We start from the raw sequence: 21,838 nt of genomic DNA on the forward strand, positions 1-21,838 counted from the left end.
CTGGCATCACTTCTCTGTTGTCTGAAGCACATCCTTTGACTATTCCTTTAAAGCAGGTCTCCTGGCTATCAATTCTTAGTTTTCCTGCACATGAGTATATCCTTATTTCTCCCTCATTCCTGAGGGATATTTCACTGGATACAGAATTCTGAGTTGACAGTTCTTTTCTTTCAGCACTTTAAGAAACGTGCCACTTCCTCCTGGCCTCCGTAGCTTCTGATGAAAAAACGCATGGGCCTTTGAATTGTTGTTCCCTTGTAGGTCATCTTTCATTTTTCTTTGGCTGCTTTCAAGATGTCTGTTAGTTTTCAACAGTTTTCAGTGTATCTAGGCTTGGATTTCCTGGTTTATCCTGTTTCAGCTTCACTCAGCTTACTTGGGAGGTTTTTAGCCATCCTTTCTGCACGTTTTTAAAGCACTACACTCTTCCTCTTATCCTTCTAGGACTCCTATAACACAACCTGGAAACTTTTTCTTCAGCCCTTTTTTCTCTCTGTTGTTCAGACTGGATGATTTGTATTGATTATCTTTATTTTGTCATCTTCAATCTTCTATTGAGTCTATCCAGTAAGGTTTTTTTAATTTCAGTTGGAGTATTTTTCAGTTCTAATATTTTCATTTAGTTCTCCTATCATCTGTTTCTCTACTGATAATTTCTATTTCAATGCTTATTTCAAGAGGGTGATTTCTCGTTTGAACTTTTCAATAATAGCTTCCGTAAAGCCTGTGAAGGCAGCTACTGATTTTCTTTTTCCATGAGAGCCATTTTCATGGTTTTCATGTGCTGAGTAACTTGGGATTGAACCTTAGGCATCTGAATATTACATGATGAGACATGACCAAGTCCTGTGGAGAATGCTGGTATTTTTGTTTTAGCAAGTAATCAACCTATTTAGGCTCAGCCCCCAAGTCCTGTGGGTGTTGGTTCCAACGTCAGTTCAGTCTTCAAAGCTCTGGCAGTGCTATTTGGACCTGCCCCATGTGTACACCATCTTGTGGTCAGTCTGAGACCCGAGGAGGGGTCTGCCCATCAGGCCAGTCTCAAGGGTGCTTGGTAGGCTAATCAGGGTCAGCTCCACGGGGGGACGTGTGGACAAGGGAGCAGGTGGGGGAAAGCCGGGGAGTTACAGAATGTGTATAACATTATTCCATGTTTGCGCAAAAAAAAAAAAAGAAAAAGTGTGTATGTACCTCCAAGTGCCTGGAAAAAAGGTCTGGAAGTTTACACACCAAACTTAACACTGGTTTCCTCTAAGGAGGGGTGTAGAATTTTGGTGAGGGGGTGGTACTGAAAGGAGCCTGCACTTTTTACTCTGTAACTTCTCTCTGAGTTACTTTACCCATGCCCTATCGCTTTTGTAATTTTCAAAACAATAAGAAGGTGTGAGGGAAAATGTGGCATTTAACGCAAAGTATATACACAGAACGTGTCTTTTCCTGGAAGTATCTAACGTATCTTGTTAAACATTTATCTAATGAAAAATCCATTTAGGGGTCAATGTGATCACCCACTTTCTTCATCCATTTATGTGCTAATCAGAGTTATTTTCCACAAAACAGACGTTTCAGCCTGTAACATTAATGAACTTTATTCACATTTCTCCAAGTAACTGCAATATTCAATACAAGCGCAAAGCAATACATAGTTCTTAGAAAACACAGCCCCAAATTCCCACTGCCTGAGCCTGGCGATGGTAAGTGCCCAGCCTCTGTTCTTCAGAATGTTAAAGTGAGTGCAGTGCTCAAAATAAATATACAGTAACAACACAGGGAGACTGTTCTTAAATACAGGTTTGCTAATTATAAAAGAAATCCAAAAAGAGGCCGCTACTGTCTTCACTCAGGTGTCCTGACTTCCAAAATGGAAATAAGTAATAAGACGAGCCGCTTTTCCCCCTCTCACACGAGCAGGCTGGAAGGGAGCAAATCTGGACCCAAAACCTAGACGTCACTCCTCGCACAGAATTTGGTATTAAGCACACACCTTACATTGAAGAGCTCCCTATTCATCCTGTTGTACAAAATCCATTTCAAATACAAGGTCACACTTTTAGGATCACTTTTTAAATATAATTTAGCTGATCACAAGACTACAGTAAGAACCTTATAAGTCAGGCATTGACAGTTTGATCCCAAACCAACTACAGAATCAGACTGTGTAAATATTAGCACCATTTTTTATCTAGTCCAGTGAAATGTAAAACTATCCACTAAACTATTTGCTACTGAAGCAGTCAACAAGGAAAGTTTTTACTTCTAACATATGCTTGGCCTCTTTGCCAATAATACGTTTGAACACTTTATCAAGTACTAACCTTCCGTTGATAAAGTTTACGCCCAGCACAGCCTTAGAACTCAAAAGCCACCTTTCTTTTGTGCAGTTCAGATGGTTGAGTTTATGTGACCCAGTATACACACCTTTCAGGTTACTAGCAATTTACATTTGATGAATCAGTGACAAAGCTATTTCATAAGAAGCACCACAAACGTGTGCTCACAACAAGTTAATTCAGGTAACCTATGCCCTATTTTACTTTCAGTAAACTTGAAAAAATGTATATAAGTGCTTGGAAATTTTCTGACGGTAGGGGAGTGCAAGCATTTTGACACCTCCTAAATAAGAGCGATCTTTTAGGTTTTAAAAACAAGGAAACGGACAGAGTCCTGTTTAGTTCTCACTCACCTGGGTCCAGTAGCGGCATTCAGGTGTTACTCAATATTCTATTATTGCTTTTAATCAAAGTAACACAGAAAACATGTTTTAATTGTTTTAATTAAGAAAATTGTTTTAATTAAGAACTTAAAACCAAAATTTTAAAAAGAGTCTTATGTAGCAATTATTTTATTCTATATTTTAAATATCACTGGATTCTCAGTTTCAAACTTTGCAACATGATAGGTCATTTTAAACTACCTCGACGTCTTATAAGTTGTCCAAAGAAATGGGAACATGATCACAACATCAGTTTCTAGAATGAGAAGGAAAAAGTAGGACATCAAATTGTTAAAAAATTTTGGGGGCTTTCCTGGTGGCACAGTGGTTGAGAGTCCGCCTGCCGACGCAGGGGACACGGGTTCGTGCCCCGGTCCGGGAGGATCCCACATGCCACGGAGCGGCTGGGCCCGTGAGCCATGGCCGCTGAGCCTGCGCGTCCGGAGCCTGTGCTCTGCAACGGGAGAGGCCAATTTTGTAGGCTTAAAAGATAATCTTTACCCCTAAAGAGAGAGAAAAGTAAAGAAACCCTAACCAACTAATGACTTGGACATAGGAAGGGAAATCACAAGTACTTCATATTGACTCATTCATTGTTTATGCACATTAAAAGTACTTTAAAAATTTTGTTCATTTGTCCTCTACTTAAAAATGGGGAAAAATTGGCCAGCATTGCCCTCTAGGTTCTTCCAGATCTGCATCTGGAGTTTGCGGTAATAAGTAAGCACATTGAATATGAGTCTGTTTTCTAAAGGAGAGAGTCTGGCTTGCTCAGAGCCTCGAAGGGTCGGGTTTCTAAGACAGTCCATCAGTGTGGACCCGAGCTACTCCCCTCGGCCTCTTCCTAAGATTGTCAGCTGCAACAGGAATGGAACGCCAGAGCCGGTGGTTGAAACGGAACATGCAGGAAGTGATTTTAAAGAAACAGTTTCCACCATCGCAACGCCACAGGAATTTCATCTTCAGGTACCTGCAGTGTTTAAGGACTATAATAACAGCAAGATTCACCAGAATCACTAGCGAGGTTGTTTTGGACAACACACAGACCTTCTTCGTACTAAATATACATCGCAGTGACCGGAGAGCTCACGATGTATTCACCTAAAAACAATGCAAATATTTTAAAAGGTTTTTTTTTTTTTTAAAAAAAAGCTCATGACTCTTCAGTATGAGTTTGCAAACCTTAATACAGTGGTGTAAGATGATACTGTGTGAAGACTTTACATGGAATAAAACACTTGTGTTCTAAAAACTGACCATAATACTTCAAAGACCCAGAGTAAAACTGTCAAGGAGATGCTCAGACTCACATCAAACACCAGATTTTCATTCACATCTGCACGTGCTAAGCTGGCCAAGTACTTCCTTCTCTCCTAGGAGGAGTTCACCATTCATCCTTCCTGCAGGTTCCTGTCTCTCCTGGATGGAAAGCAGTGTTTCTCAAAACCACTTTCTACCACGAAAGCAAATGTACTAGAGAGAAGGAGCACTTCGTTTACACACATCTCTGCCCACGCACACGCCAGCATCCGCTCGCGTTAGGTCCTACACAAGACCTACCGGCTAGGAACCTCGGAGGAAGGCATTTCAACCAAAAGTCTGAACGGTGTACATCATCAAGGCTTTGCTACTGGGGAGTTCTACGGAGGAGAAAGTAGGGGTGGTCCACATCTCTAATGGGTATCTTAAAATCTGGCCCCATCCCCAACAAGCAGGACAGTTACCTTCTAAATGTCACTGCCAAGCTATCAGAAAGGAGGCAGAGGTCCACAAGCGCGTGTGTGTCAGAAGGCCAGACTGCAAGCAAGTGAACGGTACCCATTATGCGTTCTTAAAAAATCTCACAGTATAAAGGGACAGTCTTGGACTCAAAAAAAACCAGTACTACTTCTAAACACACTGCACTGGTACTTTGCATACTGGAATGCACCTGAACTATTAATAAGTGCCTAGATGACAATTTAAAGAGAAAAGATGACCCTCACCCAGCCCAATAATTCTTAAATATCATGGTCCACGTGAAGTGGTGCTGAACTGAAATGCAAAAGAAAGTGAACTGTTAGGAACTACCAAAGCTCTACTTTCACTATACGTGGAATCAGTACTAGCGCTGAAACTCACTTTTAACGTGATATTCTTTCACAAAGAAATCTACACAGAAGGAAAATGAGTCTTCGGCCGCAAGCTGGCGTGATCTCACCAGCTACGGAATCTCAGAAGTCGTTCACAAGAGGAGCAACACGGGCTCCACCGAAACTGAGGGAAGATACTGAAGTTAAGAACCTGTAAGCCATTTAAAGGCATTTGGTGTCAGTATCTTAAAAGATTAAGATGCTTTAAAACAAAACCCTTGTAAGAGTATCAAAGATTTAGGGAATTCTCATAAATAACCAAATGTCTATGGCTTTCAAGTGTCACCCTACTGCTGAGGAAGGTGACCAGGATTCATCGAAAGAGACAATCCTTTGGAAATTCCCTAAGAAAAATCTTGCATAATCAGCTGGTTTCTTAAAGCTGTGTCCAGTTTCTTTTGACGGCTTTCGTTTTGTTTTCTCCTTCTTTCATTTACACTTTTTAGAAGAGGTTGTCTGAGCAACTGTCCCTCCCCTCAGGCTCTGGCGGAGTAGCATCTCATATACTCCGTCATCCACGGGTTCTCCGACGAGGCAGGCTTGGCCCGCCTGCTTCTGTCCACGTCGGCGGAGTGAGCCCGCTGCCTCTGAGCCGCCAGCCGCCTCTTCTCCACCTGCCTTCTGCTCTTGGCTCGCAACGCCGATTCATGAATCTAAGGGAGTCAGAATAGACGGACACTCACTCAGGTGGCTTTGGCGCTAATTTTCCAGAACATTTACAATGAAGCTTCCCCCACGTCACCTGGAGCAGGGCAGAGGCAAGCCAGACTCACCATGTTCAGGACTTCTGTGTATAAAGGCTTCTCCAGAAGAGCCACTGCCCTGGATTCTGTCTTACCCATCGTCAGCAATAAAGAAACTAGGCAACAGAAAATGACCACCGGACTAAATTTCAGATATAAATGGTAAGCAACTAATCTGCAGGTGCCTCGAGAAACTGGCTCTGGAATATTACTGGAACTCCTTAGCATTAAGCATGGATCAGTATTCCATTGAAGGAATTTAAATGTTTTACAGGGACTTCCCTGGTGGTGCAGTGGTTAGGAATCCACCTGCCAACGCAGGGGACACGGGTTCGAGCCCCGGTCTGGGAAGATCCCACATGCCGCAGAGCAACGAAGCCCATGAACCACAACTACTGAGCCTGCGCTCTAGAGCCCGCGAGCCACAAATACTGAGCCCATGCACCGCAACTACTGACGCCCGCGTGCCTAGAGCCCGTGCTCCACAAGAGAAGCCACCGCAACGAGAAGCCCGCGCACCGCAACGAAGAGTAGCCCCCGCTCGCCGCAACTGGAGAAAGCCCATACGCAGCAGCGAAGACCCAACACAGCCAAAAATAAATTAAAAAATAAATAATGTCTTACAGCAAAATACTAACAAATCTCAAAGGATTTTACCAGCTAAGACGTTTAATGAACCCTGTTCAACTTAATCCCACCGGGTTGCCAGAGGACAGCTCTGTTGTCTCAAATATCACTCTAAACGGCACCATCTGCTAGGGCTTAGAGGTCTGTCCGGCGAACACTGGATCCTGGTATTTAACCAGAATTCAAACAGCCTGAACTTTCTGCTGCTTTCCATTCCCTCTTTGCTTTGGGCTGGAGTGACAGTGTTAGTGCTAACACAGTCATTGCTTCGTGGCTCCACGTGTGAGGCCCCCTCATCTGCCGTGTCCTCAGGCCTTCACACGGGGACACTCCAGGGCTGAGTCCGAGGAGAACCAGACCTCTGGGGGATGGATGAGCAGGGGAAACGCAATCACTCTAATTTAATCCAAAGAGAAAACGAGAGTCTAGAGAGATGTCGAGAATGCAGGAGATGTGATCTAACAGACAGACAGTAACAAAGGGGTCAAGGGGATGGATACCAGTTATCAAGGCTGATGGAGCAGGGGCCTCTTAGGAGGCCAGAGGCAAATCTAGACGGGCAGCCGCCAGCCCTGCCCATGCCCCTCGGCTGCACCTCCTGGCCCCCCAAGAACTTGAGAACCCCGAGTCCTGGCACTTCTCTGCCTGGCTCGGTGTCAGTAAACCCTTCCAGGTACCAGCAAAACCCCCTGACCTCCAGGCAACTAACATCCTGCATCCTGTTTGCAAATCAGATGCCCAGTTCTAGGCTTTCCTTGGGCCACCTAAGACCTACCATGTCCCAAAGCATCACAGCGACCACAGGGTATGACAGCCAATGACAGAACCGAGGCCATCCCCCATCCTGCAGGGGGAAAGCAGAGAAGCCCGTTCGCTGGCACCCACCTCACGCACGGGGGCAGAAGCACAGACGTTGTGAGTTTTCTGGCTCCCTGTATCCGTCTGCTTTTCTCCCCACCCATAAAGGGCAAACGGGTGCTTAGGTTCTTTTATTTTAGTTGATGACCTTTGAGGACTCTTGACCACTCTCCTACTTCCTCTGGCAGGTAAGGCACTTGGTGGTGGCTGAGGTTCGGTACTGCTGGGTAATTTGTCAGGCTCTCTGGTCCTGATCTGTCGTTCAGGTTTTTCTTTTATGTCTTTCACTGGCAGTGCTTTTTGGAAAAGGAGATAAAACAAGATGAATGCTTTAAATTCCGGTTTACATATAATTACATATGATATAAATATTTGGGATGAAAAATTCATAATGCTTAATAAAGTCAGTAACTTTTTCACTTATAGCTCAATTCACTAAGTTTCACTTAAAACGGAAGGACAGAAACACGTTAGTATAATAATTTTCAGTCTATCCCATTTTAACATCAACAATAAATACACCAAGATTGAACCAAGCCTATTCAAAAGTAACAACTATCACTCGCATTCTGAGATTAAGCATCTTAAATACTAAAAGCTAGAAAGCAACTCGGCCTGATGGCTTTCCCCAGGATAAGTCCAATCATCTTACCGTCTTGCTTCAGGGGCAGATCTGGACCTGTGACAATCATTCAACAGCTGCAAAAGGTTCATCTTCAAATTACTCAACTGGAGCTCCAGGACTGCATTTCTTTGTGAAGCTCCATGATTATGGAAAACGCTCCTTAGTTTCAAAAGCCCTCCATCACAATAGGGAGGGTTTCCATAGCTACACACACACACACACACACACACACACACACACACACACACACACACACACACACACACACACCACAGCTGGGCGCCCCCAGTGTGAGCATCTGGGAAGGGGGCTCTTGTTCTTGACGTGAACCAGGGCCCCTGGTCTACACAGTCCTAAATCTCTCAGCGGGGCTGGGGAAACTCCAGTGGGGAATAGACCGCCCACCTGAGGTGAACTCAGATACTAAGCACACAGTCCAAAACGTAACTATTTCCCTTTTACCCTTCGTGACTTTCCATTCATTATTTTTATAAGCACTTTATGATCTTGTAAAGGTTGTATTCTTTGTGTAAGCCCCTAGTGAACCTGTGTTTCATCTCAGACTAAACTTATGTGCGAATAAGAGCTCCTTGTGCATCCAGGCTCCACTTCACAGACCCCGTTGTTCACATCTGTGGGAAACCCCTCGTTTCCGAGGCTCCAGAATTTGGCTCTAGGTGATGATTTTCCAGCTTGTTATTCCCAAACCCCATCACTTTTAGGACACACCTGGGTCCCGCACCCCTTTAGTGGATCCTTCCCTGCAGACATCCACGTCCCCGTGGAAGCAGAGGTCCTCACACAATATGCACACGTGTGAACCCTGACAGATCACCGTCATTTCTGTCTTCTGCAATGACCCTGATCTACCGAATTGTTTCATTTATTACTAAGCATTTTAGGGAGCAGACAGCCTGCGTCCGACCCTGGGGCTCAGTGCTTCGCACCCCCGTGCGCCATGTCCATAAACCCAGCCCTGTGCTGCCTGGGGTGAGGTGAGGTGCCAGCCCTCCACTGCATCATGAGAGCCCAAATCCACCCATCACTCACACACTCCTCTGAGTGATGTGTCCACACCTTGTCCGCTTCTCTTCCCTGGATGTAGGAAAAGAGGAAAGAGCCCATCAGGACCAAGACAACAGAGAGTAGAAGGGGGACCGAGGCTGGTGTAGTCACAACACTGAGAGAGATGGGAACAACCTAAATCATCTTCATCGATTCATTTCCCTTCCTTCTCTTCCTCTAACCCACGTGGGGAGCCTGCCCAGAGAAGACAATAATGATTTGGTTCAAAGGACAAGGTAAAGCCAGCCACGAAGAGGTTAGGAAAGTGAATTCCAGAAAGAGGGACTGGCCTGTTCAATGGCCTGGACAGAAGAAAGAATATACATAGTTCAAGATGACAGGCACACAGAGAGCCTAGAGATGAACGCACGGGGCGGGGGTGGCGGGTAGCAGCGGGGAGAAAAGACTTTCTGTGCCAAACTCAGAAGTTTTATTTTTTCCTGAAAATGAAGAAGAATCACTGAAGGATTTTAGGCTGAAAAATGATGTGGTCCTATTTTCATTTCGGGAATGAGGTCTCTAGCAACGAACGTGAAGGACAGGTTAGCTCAGAGTGGTGGGGACAGAAAGGACAGCTAGGGAAAGATAGCAGAGTCCGGGGAGGGGAGGGTAACCCACAGTGATGGCAGGGGCGGAGCGGTGGGAAAGACCAGAATGGCGCCCACCACACCTGGCCGGTGCTCCGGGTACCTGTGAACTGCACACCGATCAGACCACAGTGCGGAGAGCCCAGCGGCACAGGGCGAGATGGACAGGGGAGCGGGCGACGGACACCGCGAGGATGCTGGCAGGCAAAGAGGAGTCTGCGTCCTCAGGGGCTGGGAGCGGCTGGTCACGCCGTCCTCCAGCAGAAGGCCGCCAAAGGATGGGGAAAGGGTGCTTGACGCCTCGGGTGTGAGATGCCCCTGGAGCCACCAAGAAGGCAGCAGCTGGACCCTTAATCCGGGGCCGAGAAGAGAACGTGGAATCGGAGGGGGTCCTGAGCAGGCGGATGGGGGCCGAGGCTCAGACGGAGCGCAGGTCCCCCAACGGGGACGCGGTGTAGGCGGTGGGAGTGAGGGGAAAGGGGGCGGAGGGCGGCCCCGGGGCTGAGCTGGCAGACGGAGCAGCCAGGGAGCCAGGGAGCGAACAGCCAGCAAAGTCGGAAAGCTTCCAGGAGAGAAGCCAGAGAAGGACTCTCCGAAAAGGATGGGGCTTCCCTGGTGGCGCAGTGGTTGCGAGTCCGCCTGCTGATGCAGGGGACGCAGGTTCGTGCCCCGGTCCAGGAAGACCCCACGTGCGGCAGAGCGGCTGGGCCCGTGAGCCATGGCCGCTGAACCTGCGCATCCAGAGCCTGTGCTCCGCAACAGGAGAGGCCACGACAGTGAGAGGCCCGCGTACAGCAAAAAAAAAAAAGGAAAAGGAGAGATCAGTGAATAGGGCCAAATACAACAGAGAGGGCGGGAGGATGCAGAAGAAAAGAGACGGGGCATCTAGGGACAGGGGCTTACGACGCACCAGCTACTGCGTACAAAATGAATATCTGCAAGGGTGTACTGCAGGACACAGGGAATACAGCCGACACTTTGTAACAATTATAGACTGAGCGTAACCTTTAAAACTGTGAATCACTATGTTGTACACCTGAAACTTACATAATATTTTGAATCAACTAAACCTCAACAACAAAAAAATAGGATGGTAACTTTTATGTTAGGTGTGTTTTACCACAATTAAACATAAAGTATTCCGTTTTTGTTTTTTTTTTAAAGGAAGACTCAGCACTGGGCAGCCAGGCTGTCTCACGGGGAATGTAGGGGAGCATGGGCGGGGGGAGCAGGTCACAGCAGGCTGCAGAGTGAAGAGTGGGGAGACCCCAATGCAGGTAATGGAGCAACTCTCCTCACCACGGAGCACCAAAAGGGCTGACACTAAAAACAGCAGGGTCCACAAGCAGCCAATACGAGAAACTAAAACCCTCTCCGGAGAGCCCAGGCCTCACATTATTCTTACAGGTAATCTTCCAGACACAACGATGAGTGTCCTGGGATGATGACCAGGCACACAAGAGACAAGACAGGAAGGAAGGCCCAGCAGCAGCGAGAGACTTGGGATAATGGGATGATCACTGACCATAAGACAACCGTGTTCACGCTCTGTACTTAAAGAAAAAACAAGCTCAAAGAAATCTGTAGCGGGAGACAAAAGATGGGAAACACAGAAGAGACAGAACTTACAACCATACAATTAATATTTATAAAACTCTTGAGGGCTTCCCTGGGGGCGCAGTGCTTGAGAGTCCGCCTGCCGATGCAGGGGACACGGGTTCGTGCCCCAGTCCGGGAAGATCCCATGTGCCGCAGAGTGGCTGGGCCCGTGAGCCATGGCCTCTAAGCCTGCGCATCCAGAGCCTGTGCTCCTCAACGGGAGAGGCCGCAACAGTGAGAGGCCCGCGTAGCGCAAAAAAAAAAAAACAAAAAAAAAACCTCTTGAAATACTGCCTGGTACAAGATAAGTGTATACACGTATATGTTTCAAAATCCTATTCAAAGTTTTAAATAAATACATTTACAGACAGACAAAACGGTGTCACCACCAGTTACTGTGAAAAATTCTAATACCCCCTTTTCTCAGTAACCGAAAAATAAGCTCAGTCTTGATTTAGGACCATGCTGTGCAATACGAAAGCCATTAACCACATGTGGCTCTTAAATATGCTTGAATTAATTAAAATTAAGTAAAAATAAATACTCAGCTCCTCAGTTACACCAATCAGAGTTCAAGTGCTCGATTCCCACGTGTGGCTCGTGGCTGCCACGCTGGATGCTGCAGAGAACCCGCCCCTCATCACAGAAAGTCTGATTGAACAGATTGACTTTTTAAACTATTTGAACAACAGAATTAACATACTTGACCCAATGGGTACATACAGAACACTGCACCCAACAACTGCAGAATATACAATTTTGTCAAGCACATGTGGACCATTTACAGAAATCTACTTATCCAAGCAAGGTCATAAAGCAAATCTTAATACATTTACAAAATTGAAATCTTATAGAATGTATCCTCTGACTATCATGTAATTAAGCTAGATACAACAACAAAAATAAATTACTTTTTTAAATCTCCAGTTTTGAAATTTAAAAAAATTTTTTTAATTGAAGTATAGTTGATTTACAATATTGTGTGAGTTTCAGGTGTACAGCAAAGTAATTCATATATATATATATATATATATATGTATATATATATATATATACACACACACACACATTTTTTTCCAGATTGTATTCCATTACAGGTTATTACAAGGTATTGAATATAGTTCCCTGTGCTATACAGGAAATCCTTGTCACTTATCTGTTTTATATATAGTAGTTTGTATCTGTTAACTCCATGCTCCTAATTTATCCCTCCCCCTAAAAACATTTCTAAATAATGTATGGGTCAAAAACAAATCATATAATTGCACAAAAATGTGAATGTACTCAATGCCACTGAGCTATACACTTAAAAATGGTTAAAACGGTAATCTGTGTTGTGTGTATTTTACCACTTTTTTTTTTTTTTTTTGCGGTACGCGGGCCTCTCACTGTTGTGGCCTGTCCCGTTGCGGAGCACATGCTCTGGACGCACAGGCTCAGCGGCCATGGCTCACGGGCCCAGCTGGTCCACGGCACATGGGATCTTCCCGGACCGGGGCACGAACCCGCATCCCCTGCATCGGCAGGCAGACTCTCAACCACTGTGCCACCAGGGAAGCCCCTACCACAATTTTTAAAAATTAAAAAAAAAAAACATTAAAAAATGGTGATAGAGGGCATTTCTTTCTTAATCCTGTTCCTATTAGAAATGTTTCTACAGTTTCCTCATTAAACATGATACAGCTAAAGCAGTAATCAGAATGCAATGTATAGCCTTAAATCAATATATCAAAAAAAAAAAGGGGGGGCAGGGGAAAAAAGTCAATGATAAGCATCCATCTTAAAATGTTATAAAAATAAGCATTAGGGGCTTCCCTGGTTGGCACAGCGGTGAAGAATCTGCCTGCCAATGCAGGGCACATGGGTTTGAGTCCTGGCTGGGAAGATCCCACATGCTGTGGAGCAACTGAGCCCATGCGCCACAACTACTGAGCCTGCGCTCTAGAGCCCGCGAGCCACAACTACTGAGCCCGTGAGCCTAGAGCCCGTGCCCCACCACAAGAGAAACCACCACAATGAGAAGCCCACACACCACAGCGAAGAGTAGCCCCTGCTCGCCACTAGAGAAAGCCCGCGTACAGCAACAAAGACCCAATGCAGCCAAAACAAATAAATTAATTAAAAAATAAAAAACTAAAAAAAAAGTAAGCATTAAAAAATTAGAGTAAGGAAAAAACATCATGAATTAATAAACATATAATAAAGAAAACCAACATAGCCAAGGGTTAGTTTAGGAAAAAAATTAACAGAATTCACAAACCTCTAAGACTAATAAAGAAAGTGAAAAATAAGTAAAAATAGAGCAAATGGGGTCAGCAGGCTAAATGTGCACTGGCGACACATGCATATAGTCCCTTCCTCCCAAAACCCCACTAAAGTGAAGGAAAAAAGGTATAAACCCACAGGACAAAGAGCCAGGAGGCGATGACGTCAGACAAATTTTGGAAGATGGAAAGTGACGAAGAGATAGAAGTGACTCACAGGAAGAGCAGGATGCTACCGACTCCCTGCAGGAGAAGGGCCCAGGACACAGCGGAGCCCCGCAGGAACTGGCACCGAGGCACCAGACTCCCCAGAAGGCCAGTGCGGCAGACTGCCTTCCCAAAGGTCCGGCATCAATCAGTGCCCCAGGGGTTCCTCTGACAGTGTAGTATGAATGTGCCTCTGCTGAGAACCAGGGTCCATGCTGCTTCCCCTTGAACCTGGGCAGACTTTTATGAGCAGAGAATGGGGTGAAAGAGGTGCCACGTGGCTCCCGGCAATAAGTCGTAAAGGGCAATACAGCAGGTGCCCAGCTCTCTCTCAGGAACGCTCGCCCTTGGAGGCCAGCCTGCATGTGACGAGGAGGGCCAGGCACCTGAAGATGTCACCTGCAAGCATCCTAGCAGACGGCCGCAGTCCGACGCAGCAGAGACAAGGCACGTCCTGTGCCTGGGGCCAAATTCCAACCCACAGAAACCATGAGCAATAACAGAGTCTGAAGCACTAGTTTCCAGGGTAATCCTGTTGGGCAGCAATGCATACTTCTCCAACAGTCCTTCCTCTGCTCCTCTGGCCAGGCGACCGCCCTGCCCCCGCCCCAGAATGCAGGTGCCTTACAGCCTGGAGAGGGACGACTGGAGGGCACCAGGCACAGCGGAAGTAAGGGGGCACCTTCCTGAGAACAGGATGACGTGGTAAAGAACGGGATCCCTCCTCCCTTCCCCCAACTCTGCTGCCGGATGCTGAGAGCCAGGCTTGTGCCCGCCCAGGCAGAAGGCTGGATGAGCACTGAGAAGCTGACACTAGAGAAACGGGCAGGTACTGACCTTGGCAACCCCCAGAGAAACAGCAGGGTCCTCCTGCAATTACGGTCACAAGCTCCCCCGGGAACACAGCTCCCGAAAAGCCCTTCAAGCCTCACTCTTAAATATGGGCAGACAGGCTAAGAGCAAGCATTCAAGTACATCCTTTAATAAGAAAGAGACCAAAATATAGAGAAAAAGACTAGGCTGGGAATATAGGAGAGCGCTCAAAGGATATTTATGGCTTTGGGGCGGGGGGAGGGGGGAGTTAAAAGAAACCCAGAGAGAATAGGATGCTATTTAAAAAAAATTTTTTAAAGAACACTTGGGACAAAAAAGTAAAAGTAATCTCTTTGAAATTAAAAACTAGAATGGTAGGATTTAACATTCTATACAAAATTTGGAAGATAAAATTAAAGAGTTCTGGAAAACAGAACCAAAAATTCCAATATCAAAAAATTTTTAAATAAAGATGTTAGCGGTTTGATCCAGGAAGTACACCATCCAACTAAAAATAATTATAGAAAGAAAAACTAAATAGAGTGGAGGAAATTATTTTAAACAGTACTAGAAAACATCACGGAACTAAAAGAAATGTTTCCAGATTAAAAAGGCCCACCAAGTTGTCAGCCCAATGAATGAAAAATGACAGACACATAGAATTTTAGAGCACCTAGGGTGAAGAGAATGTCCCAAAACTTCCCTCCCCAAAGAAAAAAGGAAAGAAAAGAAAAAGAAAGAAAGAAAAGAGGTCACGTATACAAAATAAGCATCAGAATAACATGGTACTTCTCAACAGTAAGACCTAAACCGAGGGGTCAACGTAATGATGCCTTCAAATACTGAAATTTCTAACCTAGGAAGTCTCTATCTTGCCAAAATGGCAGTCCAGCCCTTGGATAAAGGCATTTTCAGACTGCAAGGTGACAAAATGCTTACTCCCCTTCAACATTTCTCCACCAAAAGGAAGGGAGACTTGAGACTTGTGAGATGGGGCCGCATAAAGGAGTTGAGCAAAAGGAATCGTCAGGCAATCAGGGAAGAGAAGCCTCAGTTTGACAGCTATGTCAGGTCTGGACAGCGTAAAGTCTAAATTAAAACAGGAGAACCAAGGGTTCCACAAAAATGTCTCCAAGGAAAATAATGAAACGAACAGAACACCTAATGTGCTTGGCATATGACAAGTTTTACGGTACTACCAGACTCTTTCAGGCTGAATGAGTGACGGGAGTACCAAAAACAAACAAACAAACATAAAAGTAAAGCTATGATTAACTCCAGGAGAAACATAAATAATAACCAAGAAAATGTAATCAGCATGTACTACATGGATTACCTGCAAGTAACATTTACATAGCCGTGATCATCCAAACACAGAATAGTGCTTTAATGAAAACAGTCACATAGTTAATACCGTGGGACAAAGTAGGTGCTGGTATGTGTCTAGGGGTGGGGATGGCCGAGCTAAGATCTCGAGCTAAATCATCATAAATATACTGACGGGAAGTCAGTATATAATGTTTAAACTAAAAAAGCCAACATTAGTCTGAATGAAAAGAGTGTTGCCCACAATGCTGAAACGAAAGGTAGAGAGTTGAAAGGAGGCCCCTAGGGCGCGAGGAGCATGGCTGGTGGATGGGTCAGGATTATTTTTTCATTTTAAGCCTATTTTTAAAAAATTATGCATACGTATAACTGGTTAAAAAATAAAATTTAATTTAAAAAGGAATATGAAGAAAGGAATTGGAGACATTCTAGACCCTCTTTGAAGCACGCTGCTATGGAGAGAAGGGACTTTGCAGTGAACGAGCACCTCCCCCCACACCCCCTACACACAGGGAACTTCCCGACAGCTTCGTATACCCATTTCTTAAATAAGAACGAGAAGCCAAGGATCATTAGACATCTGAGAAAAGCTTCTAACAGGAAATGCAGGATTACAAGCAAAAGAAACAAATGCAGGGAGACGGAGGGGAAACAGACTGTGCTGAAGAAACACGCAAGAAGAAAGTGGACAAAAAACTCCTAGCGATATTCTCAGCAAGGTAAGAGAGGACACTATGTGCACAAATCAAGAACAAAATACTATTTTTTTTAAAAGAGGAATAAAGAGAGGGAGGGAAGGAAGGGAGGGAGGAAAACCTAGAAAACAATTCAACAGCTCTTACAGTAAAAACTAAATAGGAGAGTGGCCCCCGCTCGCCACAACTAGAGAAAGCCCTCATGCAGAAATGAAGACCCAACCCAGACAAAAATAAATAAATTAATTAAAAAAAAATTAAAAAAAAAAAAAAAAAAACTAAATAGGATCCCACAAATGAAAAATGTAATCGAAGAGTTGGAAGATGACGTTGAGAATACTGCCCAGAAAAACAGAAGAAAAAGACAGATGGAATGGGGGCCGGGGTAGAAAATTATAGGATACATTTGTGAAGTCTGACATCCAACTAAGGAGTTCAAAAAGAAAGGAACAGAAAAAAAATAAATAGAAATGAGAAAACAATTCAAGAAAACTTCCCAGAATCACAAAACCTGAGTTTGACTGCAAGGACCCATGAAAGCACATTGGAGGAAAACAGGCCTGGATCGGGGAAACTTTTCAGAACACAGAGGACAAAGAGAAGACCTGAAAAGCTTCCCGAGGCGGGGAACGTGTTATCAACAAAGAATGACATGGAAGTGTAATGGCAACATCAGGAGTTCCAACACTGGACAGCAACGCCTCCAGATTTTTTAGAGACAATTACTTCTAACCTAGACTTTCATGCCCAGCCACAAACTACTGAATAGTGAGGGTAGAATCTTTTGACATGCAAGGTCTCAGAAAGTTAAACCTCTCACACACCCTTTCTCAGGAAGGTACTAGAAGATAATCTTTGTCAGGAGAGGGTAAACCAAGAAAGAAGACCATGTGAGAGCCACACAACAGAGGGTCCTACCCAAGAGAGAAGCCAGGGAGACCCTGCAGCAGTGGCCAAGGGCCATCCCAAGATGCAACCAGGCCAGATGAAAGTAGGTCAGAGGCCCCGGGAGGGACGTCTTAAGATGGGGAGGGTGACAGTGAACCTGATGTGTCCGTGGTGTTGCAAAAGAAAGAAAAGGGAATCACGGCAAAAACAATATAGGGCAGCTGTGAGCCACCTTTCCACAGGCACTAACTGTGAATCTAACAAACTCTATGATGACGGTACTGAGAGGGTGGGGATAGGCCATGTGTATGGGTTAGGAGATCACTAAAAAGAATTAACGCCAACAGATGGTGCTAAAAACTGAAAAAGATCAAGAAGTATCAATAAAAGCCATGTTACCTGGAGAAACAGAAATACACAGCAAGGCAAACCAGAGGAGTGGGAAGTGGCCGCCTAGGAAATAGGCAGGTGGGGAGGGGAGCTGCTGTAGCGGTGCTCAGCCATATAGAGCTACACGATTCTGTGCGCACACATGGCTTCAGTAAAGACAAGGGCTAAGCGCTTACGTTTTATAGAAACTCAAAAGCGTGCTCATCATTCCAGAAACTGTCCACTGAAAAACAAGGACTTTCGATCCTGCCATTCACAGGGATAGACAGGGGCTGTGACAGGCAGGAGCAAGCCAAAAGATCCTGGGATTGGGAGTCCTGAAAGCAGAAACATCCTTTCTTCTCCTGGATGCCTAAACCAGAAATATTAGCAGAGAAAAAGTAACTACCTTAGCCACTGGGAGGATTTAGTGTCTTTAAGGAAATCAAAATAATCACGAACTCTTGCAAACACAGACCCCATCCACACTACAGTGCTGTCTAAAAACCGCATTTATATACGCATGGAAATAGCTGACAGCTCTTTTGCAAACAATGAAGGGGGAGAGGCGGGGAGAGAAAAGCCCATTCAGTCTGATAAAGTACATCTCATAACTGAGCTGGTAGGTCAGTGCCCCCTTACCCTCTCCACCTTCTGTTATGCGAACTTCTAGCAAAGGTTAGGAATGGGTGGGAATTCACAAGTAACCTGAGGATGGAGGGGCAGCTCTGCCACCGGCCACCGATGATGAACTGAGAGTAGCTGAAAACAGTATAACAGGACTCAATTTCCTCTCCTGCTCAGCATCTCACAGAGAAGCTAGGATGAGAGTCTGACTGAGTACCACTTGCAATCTGGCAAACAAAGATAAAATCACTGATCATGTATCCTGAGTTTCATCTATAAAACTCAGATAAAAGCTGTGGTCCCATCTCTTAGAATTGTTTTGAACGCTGAATGAGAAAATACGTATTCTAAGATCAGTGACTGGATGCATGGCAAGCTCCCAGTACGTTTTAGTTATTTCGCTCACCAGAGCCTCTTTAAAACTGAGCGACGCCGGGTGGTGCCTGGCCCACGTTAGAGTATCAGGAAGAAACCGGGGGTTCCTCCAGGATGTATCTGGGGCATCCATTCAACTTGGCCCCTAGCACCAGTGACCAGCCAGCCCGCCTCACACGCCGAGAGTTCCCCCAGCTCTGCGCTCCTCCAGGCAGGAGAGAAGGCGCGGGGCCCCGGCAGCAACTGCAGATGCACCGCCCCCAAGAGCCATTTTCCAGCTGCCTCTCCTCCCGCTCACAGCAGCAGCCGGAGGAGGGGTGGCGAGAAGCGGAGGGAGCCAGGCACTTACAAGGATTATCTCCCACCAGCCGGGAGTTACGCAACAGTCTGCGTAAACAAATGCAAAATATTCCTTAGGGACAGCGCGGCGAGGTCAGGGACTTAGCACTGAAAACAACGGCCCCATTCAAAAGACGGAGCGCTTAGCTCAGTGGTTCCTAACCTCTGGCGGTCACCTTCGAGAATCTGATGAAAGCTGGGAGCCTCTCATAAACAAACGGGCGCTCAGAAATAAACAGATGGGAGTTCAGTGGTCCAGAGGCCACCAAGGCCAGCGGATGAAGATCCGGGGACTTCGCCAGGGACACGTCAAAGGCGTTCACATTGGGCTCAACCCAGAGCCACCTCATTACGGAATAAAGGGTGGGAGGGCGGAGGCGGGGCAGCCACCTTCATTATTTTGTCAAGGGAGGCGCATTCTCCGCCTACCCAAAATACCTAGATTAAATAAAATCAAGGAAGCGCCTGCTCTGAGCGCTGCGACAAACAGCTGGGCGGTTCTGAGGAGACCCAAGAGCAAATCCAGTCCCGCGAGCGGGGCCCTCCCCGGCCAGGTACCTGGCAGCGCCGAGTCCTCCGCGGCCTCCGCGTCCCTGGCCTCCGCGTCCCCCGCGGCCTCCGCGCCCCGCTCCTCCTCCGGGGCCGCGCGCGCCCGCTGCTCCGGCTCCTCGCGCGCCGCTGGCTCCACGGGCGGCGGCGGCGAGGCCGGGGCGCACTGGGGCGCGGGGGCCCCGGCGCCCGAGGACGCCGACGACGCCGAGTCGTCCGAGGCGCAGGCCGGGCCCCAGTCGTCCCACAGCCAGGGCGCGTGCGCCTGCTCCAGCAGCCGGCGGCCCAAGCGGTAGTGGAGCAGCGCGCGGTAGCACGGCCCGTACTCGTCCCAGCGCGGCTCCTGGTAGCGCTTCATGTACTCGCTCTTCACGCCGCTCCCCGGGGACATGGTGCCTCCCGCCGGCCCCGAATGCCCGCCGTTCCGCGCCGCGCTGTCGCCTACGGAACCCGCGGTACGACACAGAGGTGCGCCCCGCCCCCCCACTCGCCCGGCCCGCCGCGACGTTTAAACCCGGAGCCCCGCCCGCACGGGGCGGGACGTGGGGGCGGGAGCGCGGGCGAGGGCGGGGCGCGGGGGCGGGCACGGTGGGGGCGGGACGGGGAGGTGGGCGGGGCGAGGGGCGGAGGGAGCGCGCGGCCTGTCCGGGGAGGGGCAGGGGAAGGGGAGGGGAGGGGAGGGGGAGGGGAGGGGCAGGGGAAGGGGAGGGGAGGGGAGGGAGGGAGAGGGGCGGGGACCTGGGCGCTCGGCCCCGGCGGGGGTGGGGGCCGAGCGGCAGCGGCTGCGGGGCGTGGGGGTGTGGGGGGTCAGCCGGGAGGGCGGCTCCGGAGCTCAGAAGCCAGAAGCCGCGGGAGCCCGCGGATGGGCGGTGGAGGAGGGAGGCGAAGGAGGCGTGGGCGCGGGGAGCCGGGCGGCCTCGCGGTCCCAGGAGAGCCCTCCGAGAGCGGCGTGCGGGCGGGAGGGTCGAACCCGCTTACCTCCTCCGTGCGCCCCCGGCCCCGCGGCGCCGGCCGGTCCTCTGCGCGTGTGGCGCAGCAGCCCGGAGCCGCCCGCTCTCCCCGCGCTTTCCTGCTGAGCAAGATGTCGCCGCCGACGCGGCGGCCCGCGCTCCTGCAGTAGCCGGGAGGGCAAAGCGCCGCCTCACTCCCAGCAGCAGATGCCTACCGCGCGCGTTCCCGGGCCCCGGGCCCCGGGCCCCGGGCCCCGGGTCCCGCCCCGCTCGGTGTGGGCGGCGGCTTCGGCGCTGCGCGCGGGGACGCGGGCGACTCGGCTGGCCGGGTCCCCTGCCGCCGCAGGACGCATCCGGGAACGAGGCCGCCCCCCCAGCCCGCGACGTTCTGTGTTCTCTTCCCGACACCTGCGCCGGTCGCGCTCCCCAGAAACAACCCCAAGTCCGCACGTTGGCTCTTGCTTCCTTCTCTCTGTTCACAACACCTGTTACTCTGGCTTTAACCCCTTTTCAACGCTTTGGTACAACTCCTTTCTCGTCTACACCCCGAACGTGTTTGAAGCTATTGACTCAAACTGCCAAGCCACCCTCTCAGAGACTCGTTTGCACAGAAAACCTTGGCTGACTCAGTTGCGTTGTGCTAAGTATACAACGTTGCTCTGGTTGTTAACAGTTTCCAACGTGGCCCCATGCAGATTCTTCCCCTTTATTAAAAGGAGCCTGGATACATTAGTAACAAAAAAGATCTGAAAGAAAAGAAGTTCGGGGAAATCAAAACATTAGCAATTGAAAAAAAAGGCCCGGGTCACGATGAGTTACCCGGTTCCGGCTTCTCTCCTGGATTTCCACAGACTTACGGCTGTTTTCCCTTCTGTCTCCTGTCTCTGCGTCCTGCCCCGCCCCCCATCGTAGCCCGGAGTTCCAGAGGTAGACGCTGGGCCCAAGCCTGTTCTGAGAACTTGAAGTTAGTTGTCCAGAAGTCATTAACATTAATTGTTAATGGCAGTTTTCTGGAGAGACACTTGTTTCCTCCTACTGTTGACACCCCCATGGTGGCCCTGACTTCTCCCCTCCCCAACTTTACCTTCTGTAGCTTGAAATCCCCCAGGAACCTTCTAACGTATCCCCCTTTTATTTAAACTGGTTTCCCATGGTTGCAAACAAAAGAACCTTAATAAATATATTAATAACGTGGGGGAAATGACGATGTGCAGTCAGAACACAATGTTTCAGTTAGCTTTGGTTGCATAATTAACCACCTGTTGTGGTTTAAAACAACTACCGTGTATTATTTCTCACGATTCTATGAGTTAGCTGGGTAGTTCCTCTGCTGCTTTAGACTCACTTAAACAGTTGTGTTCAGTTGAAGGGAGAGTTGGGCTGGAAGGTTCAAGATGGCCTCACTCACACACCTGGCACGGAGGCTGGCTGTGGGCTGGGCTGTCTTGATCTCCTCCTTGCGGTCTCATCCTCCAAGAGGTTAGCCT

At 47.9% G+C, this 21,838-nt stretch overlaps 2 protein-coding genes across 2 annotated transcripts in view; one reads left to right on the plus strand and one right to left on the minus strand.

The window, feature by feature from the left end:
- The window catches only part of RAB4A (RAB4A, member RAS oncogene family), a 75,157-nt gene extending 65,011 nt beyond the window's left edge, over positions 1 to 10,146 (plus strand). Inside the window, exon 8 of the mRNA XM_032607429.1 lies at positions 7,739 to 10,146. The gene's annotated coding sequence lies outside the window, so the exon portion shown is untranslated. The remainder of the gene's footprint in view (positions 1 to 7,738) is intronic.
- On the minus strand, positions 1,569 to 20,654 carry CCSAP (centriole, cilia and spindle associated protein). The gene is made up of 4 exons (XM_032607426.1): positions 20,380 to 20,654; positions 19,411 to 19,842; positions 7,101 to 7,369; positions 1,569 to 5,498 (listed from the first exon to the last, which is right to left on the minus strand). Exons 2-4 carry the CDS (start codon positions 19,790 to 19,792, stop codon positions 5,322 to 5,324), a joined length of 828 nt encoding a protein of 275 aa, XP_032463317.1. The 5' UTR covers positions 19,793 to 19,842; positions 20,380 to 20,654; the 3' UTR covers positions 1,569 to 5,321.
- Between the last annotated feature and the right edge of the window lie 1,184 nt (positions 20,655 to 21,838).

The sequence above is a fragment of the Phocoena sinus genome, chromosome 16 (assembly GCF_008692025.1).
Source record: "Phocoena sinus isolate mPhoSin1 chromosome 16, mPhoSin1.pri, whole genome shotgun sequence".
NCBI classification, from domain to species: domain Eukaryota; kingdom Metazoa; phylum Chordata; class Mammalia; order Artiodactyla; family Phocoenidae; genus Phocoena; species Phocoena sinus.